Raw genomic sequence first — 4,386 nt, forward strand, 5'->3', positions numbered from 1 at the left:
TGCTGACTTGCTTCGTGCGTCTCACAGCTTTTCACGCATTTCCCGCCCATGGATTGACCAACTCGCTCGGAATGGAGAATTATTTGCGTTGAAATTGTTATTTATTGAGGTTTTCGTTTATTTTATCATCTCATTTATTGCACTGACACGGGATGGAGGAGAGATGCGTATCCAAGATAGACATGTATCATTTCTGAATATGGTTGATCTATACAATTTTTAGAGAAAGAACAATATAGTATATTGAATTAAGCAGATGGGTAAGGATACACATATAAGTGGAATACTGGTCTTCTGAATCAATGCAAGTCTTCGTCTTCTGTTTCTTCTTCACTTCATCCTTCACTTAGGATTCTTATGAGCACTTCCATTGCAACTGTCTATTATAGATTCCATTGACTGTCTATTATAGATTACGATACACATATGGCTGCACGAAGAAATTCTTTGGCATATAATGTAGATGAAATGGGATTAGAACCCATGACTATTGCTTAATAGCTGTGGATTTACCCCTACGGCTTCTTAAGCCTCGTTCATATAAATTTTGTTATTTATATGTTAAGGACTGCCTCTACTACCTATTTTCCACTCCGAGCTGAGTGGGGGATGGAAAACCACCAAAAATTGTCACACTCAAGCAACGGACAGCCCCTAGCATTATATTCTACAATAGTTTTCACCATATTTTCCCATAGGGTTATAACTAATCACTCGGATTTCGTTAAAATCTAAAGTCATTATTGCAAAGTATTGCTCAAAAAATAAATTCTCTTCCACCTAATAGCTGGAGGTCAAAAGTACACTCTCCACACTATTATGGGTCACTCAAGGAACCATCTCACATTCAAATTGATCGTTTTTCTTGAAAAAGCGTCAACTTCTTTATTTTTTTTTTCACTATCCGATCATTGAAGGTCTATTCTTTCGTTTTAACCACATATATATTCATATTCTTTTCAAAACTTGTTCGGAAAAGCTCAAAAGAACCAAGGTAACCAAAACCACTATTATGGGTCAAAATCAAGTTCGTAACAATTATGGGTCAATCTGTCACATATAATGGGTCACTCTTATAAGAATTAAATGATGAAACTCCTGAAACTCTTACAACGCATTTCTTTTTATTTTGAATAAAGAAACAGGCTTTTGAACAAATGTCCGCATTGAAGAGATACTCTCATTAACAAACAGACATAACAATTAGGTTAAATATTAAAGAACCCCGCATAATCACAGTAAAATATACAGTTTCTTCAATAATTATGTAGATTGAAAACGAACAAATTTATAAGACACAGACATTTGAACAAAACAACCGCATTGAAGAGAATGTGGTCATAGACAAACAGACATAACTCTCTGATCAGCATCAGTGAAACCCATTTAATCACAACAAAAGAAGCAATTTCATTAATAAGTAGGTATGTAATTTAAAAAGAATCAAAAACAAAAACGTTTATTTTCCGAATTCAGTCTCATACATTTTTAACAATCAGCTGTCTGCTTCCTTGTAAGTTAAATCTTTTCTCTTTTCACAATGATATGTTTTAATGAAAAATCAATTTTACTTCAATTTAGCCCGATTTAGGCATCAATGTCCTCTTTTTCTTCTTCTGCCGAGGAGGGTTGTTTTCCTTTTCTTGCTGTTGTTTTTCCTTCTGTAACTTTTTCTCATCTCTTTTCTTCTTTCTGATGCTTTGTTCTTCCTCCTTCTGAATTCGAGCCAGTTTCCGCTTTTCAATCCTTGCTACTTTTGCTTCCTCTTCTTGTTTTCGTTCTTCGTCCTTTTTATCATACCATTTTCGCCATCTATTGCTGGTTGCGACTGATGGTACATGTTCCTTTCTCCTCTGTTTGTCATTTCCATTTCGCTCGTTGACCTTTGGCCAAATGAAAATTCCTTCAAACGGATCATTTGATGCAGCTTCTTCATCTTGGCTCATGTCGTCATTGGGTTGAACAGGTTGTGGATCGTTTATTTCATCTAAAAAAAGAAAAGGTTGTATAAAACGACTGGACCTTTGAGAAAACTGTCAATTGGCTTACCTTCTACAGCATTTTGTTGCACAATAGGTGTGCAAGAGCCATCCTCTCCAATCGTTAACTCCAGAGTAATACTTTGAAATTGCTGAAGAGGTTCTGTGAACATCAAACCTTCAGACTTATCCTTCAGAGACTTCCAGTAGTTGAAGAGTCCCAACTCATCTAGTGAGCCATACCAATAATCGTTTTTCCAGTCCATTGTGAATCTTGTTAGTTGATCCTCGCTGAGGCCCTTTTCAAAGTAATACAGTTGGACCTTGAATGCATCCTGGTCATCCTCCGGTTCAACACTATCCGATGAATTCTCTGCCTCCTGTTGTGCATCGCTCTCAGTGTTTTCCGTAAGAACTTTATTTGCATTTGCAGGCAGTCTACTGAAATCAACTTCATTTACATCCCAAGGAGAAAGACCACACATTTTGAACGCTTTTTTCAAACACTCCTTCGAGTTCGAAAAATTGTCCAGTGAAGTCTTCAGGAGTGAACAGAAATTGACCTTGGTTACTTTAGCGTCACTGCGTCCCAAAAGATGCTGTCGTAGAACTTTATTCCAAATTTGTTTGAATGGACCAAAAAACTGTCTATCCAATGGCTGCAGGATACGCGTAGAGTTGGGATAGAGTGCAATCAACATTATTTCGTGTGCTGTACAGAACTCAGTAAGTTCAATACTGATGTGACTTTTATGTCCATCCACAAACACAACAACGGGAAATTTAATGTGATTATCCAACAGCCATTTATAAAAATCGTTTGTCATGTATTCAAAAAAAGTCTTTGACGTCTGCCAACCTTCATCAGAAACGCCTACAGACCAGCCATTCGGTGTATTTTCAACGATTTCGCGGGTTACTCTTTTTCCCGGATACAGGATCATTGGTGGTGTAAGCGTTCCCTCAGCATTGCTTCCAAAAAGGACAGTGTAATTGTCTTTACTTGAATTGTTGTGGACGAAGTACGAGTTTTCGACATTTGGTCCACAAATCGCGTTGAAGTCCTGCGGAACAAGTTTAAAGCCCGATTCGTCGAAGTTGTAAATTCTTTCCGGCTCGTCAAAGATCGATAGATCAATGCCGTCCTCTTGCAGGGTTTCTTCCACCTCTAGAAACCAGTGACGGATTTGCTGCTCCGTAACGACCGCCCCGGCTTTTGAGAGTTTTGTGACGCGTTTTTTCCTCAAGTCCGGGTGTCTCTCCAAGAAACAACGGGTCCAGTTTCTGCCTATTGGATGTTGTTAAACGAAACACATTTATGTTTGTTATTCAATTAGCTATATTCAACTTACATGGAAAAGTACTGGGGATATTTCTCGTCTTCCGGATTTTTTCTGCATAATCGCTTACAGTGCTGAGTATATCCGACTCACTCAATGGAAATCCAGCTCTTGACATGTAGAGAACCCATGTCTTAATTCGAGCTTCTTCTTCCGCTGTCAAAACTGTTCCAGGACCAGGTTTTTGACCTTTCGGAGGCGTTCGAATGTAACGTTGGACAGTTGAAAACGGAACATGAAACATCTTAGCTGCTCTTCGCATTTTTCCGGTCTTTCGTGCTTCCTCAATAGCTCGTTCCAAATCCTCCGGATGGTACTGCTTCCGAGGGGAAGATTTGCGCTTGGAACCACTAGAAAAATCGTAGTCGACAATCACATTTTAGCATGAAATATGCAGGGTGAAGTTGCACATCATGAGTGACCCATAATAGTGAAAAACTATGTGTTTCATGGCAGTAAAATGGGTCACTTATGTTTTGCTTGAAATTTCGGAAATCTCGCGATAATCATTCGAATTTCTTTATGAAGAATGTGAATCATACCTGTTTTTCGATGTTGAAGCCATTTTTCAGCCGTGAATAAGATAGTTTCACTCTTTAGAGACTAACAAATCTAGAGCACAAACTTTAGAATGTTTACAAATCCAGCATTACTTTGACAGATGAATGGGCGTCTAGCGGCAATCGATTAAAAACGCGCTTATTTCGGTGTTGAAGCATGCGTGTGACGTATTCAATGCTACATAATAAATTTGTTTACGTATGAAACATAATTATATTGATAAATAGTTTATAATATAATAGCTTTTGACGATTAAAGTTAATAGTGACTAATAATAGTGTGTGACCCATAATAGTGTGATGAGTGTAGTTTGTGCAGATAAGAAAGCACTTGCTTTGGATGTCGTTTTTGGTTGTAGAGAAAGCAAGCATACCAAGGCAGAAAAGATAACGGTCGCTCCACCAGAAGAATGGAGAATGGGGGTTAAAGTAAACAATTGCTGAGAGACGTTTAATTCGTACATCTTCGCCTGTATACTGTCATTTTATCGCCTTTTACTGTCATGT

The 4,386-nt window shown here is 38.1% G+C and overlaps 2 protein-coding genes across 2 annotated transcripts; both read right to left on the minus strand.

Moving 5' to 3' along the window:
• Positions 1-930: 930 nt before the first annotated feature.
• LOC110680247 (DNA ligase 1-like) lies at positions 931-2,569 on the minus strand. The gene is made up of 2 exons (XM_021856059.1): positions 2,050-2,569; positions 931-1,987 (listed from the first exon to the last, which is right to left on the minus strand). Exons 1-2 carry the CDS (start codon positions 2,462-2,464, stop codon positions 1,578-1,580), a joined length of 825 nt encoding a protein of 274 aa, XP_021711751.1. The 5' UTR covers positions 2,465-2,569; the 3' UTR covers positions 931-1,577.
• LOC110680248 lies at positions 2,548-4,181 on the minus strand. Its single transcript, XM_021856060.1, has 3 exons — positions 3,332-4,181; positions 2,617-3,267; positions 2,548-2,561 (listed from the first exon to the last, which is right to left on the minus strand). The coding sequence occupies exons 1-3, from the start codon at positions 3,579-3,581 to the stop codon at positions 2,548-2,550; spliced, it is 915 nt and encodes a 304-aa protein (XP_021711752.1). The 5' UTR covers positions 3,582-4,181.
• Positions 4,182-4,386: the final 205 nt, after the last annotated feature.

The sequence above is a fragment of the Aedes aegypti genome, unplaced genomic scaffold (genome assembly GCF_002204515.2).
Source record: "Aedes aegypti strain LVP_AGWG unplaced genomic scaffold, AaegL5.0 Primary Assembly AGWG_AaegL5_hic_scaff_1109_PBJ_arrow, whole genome shotgun sequence".
NCBI classification, from domain to species: Eukaryota; Metazoa; Arthropoda; class Insecta; order Diptera; family Culicidae; genus Aedes; species Aedes aegypti.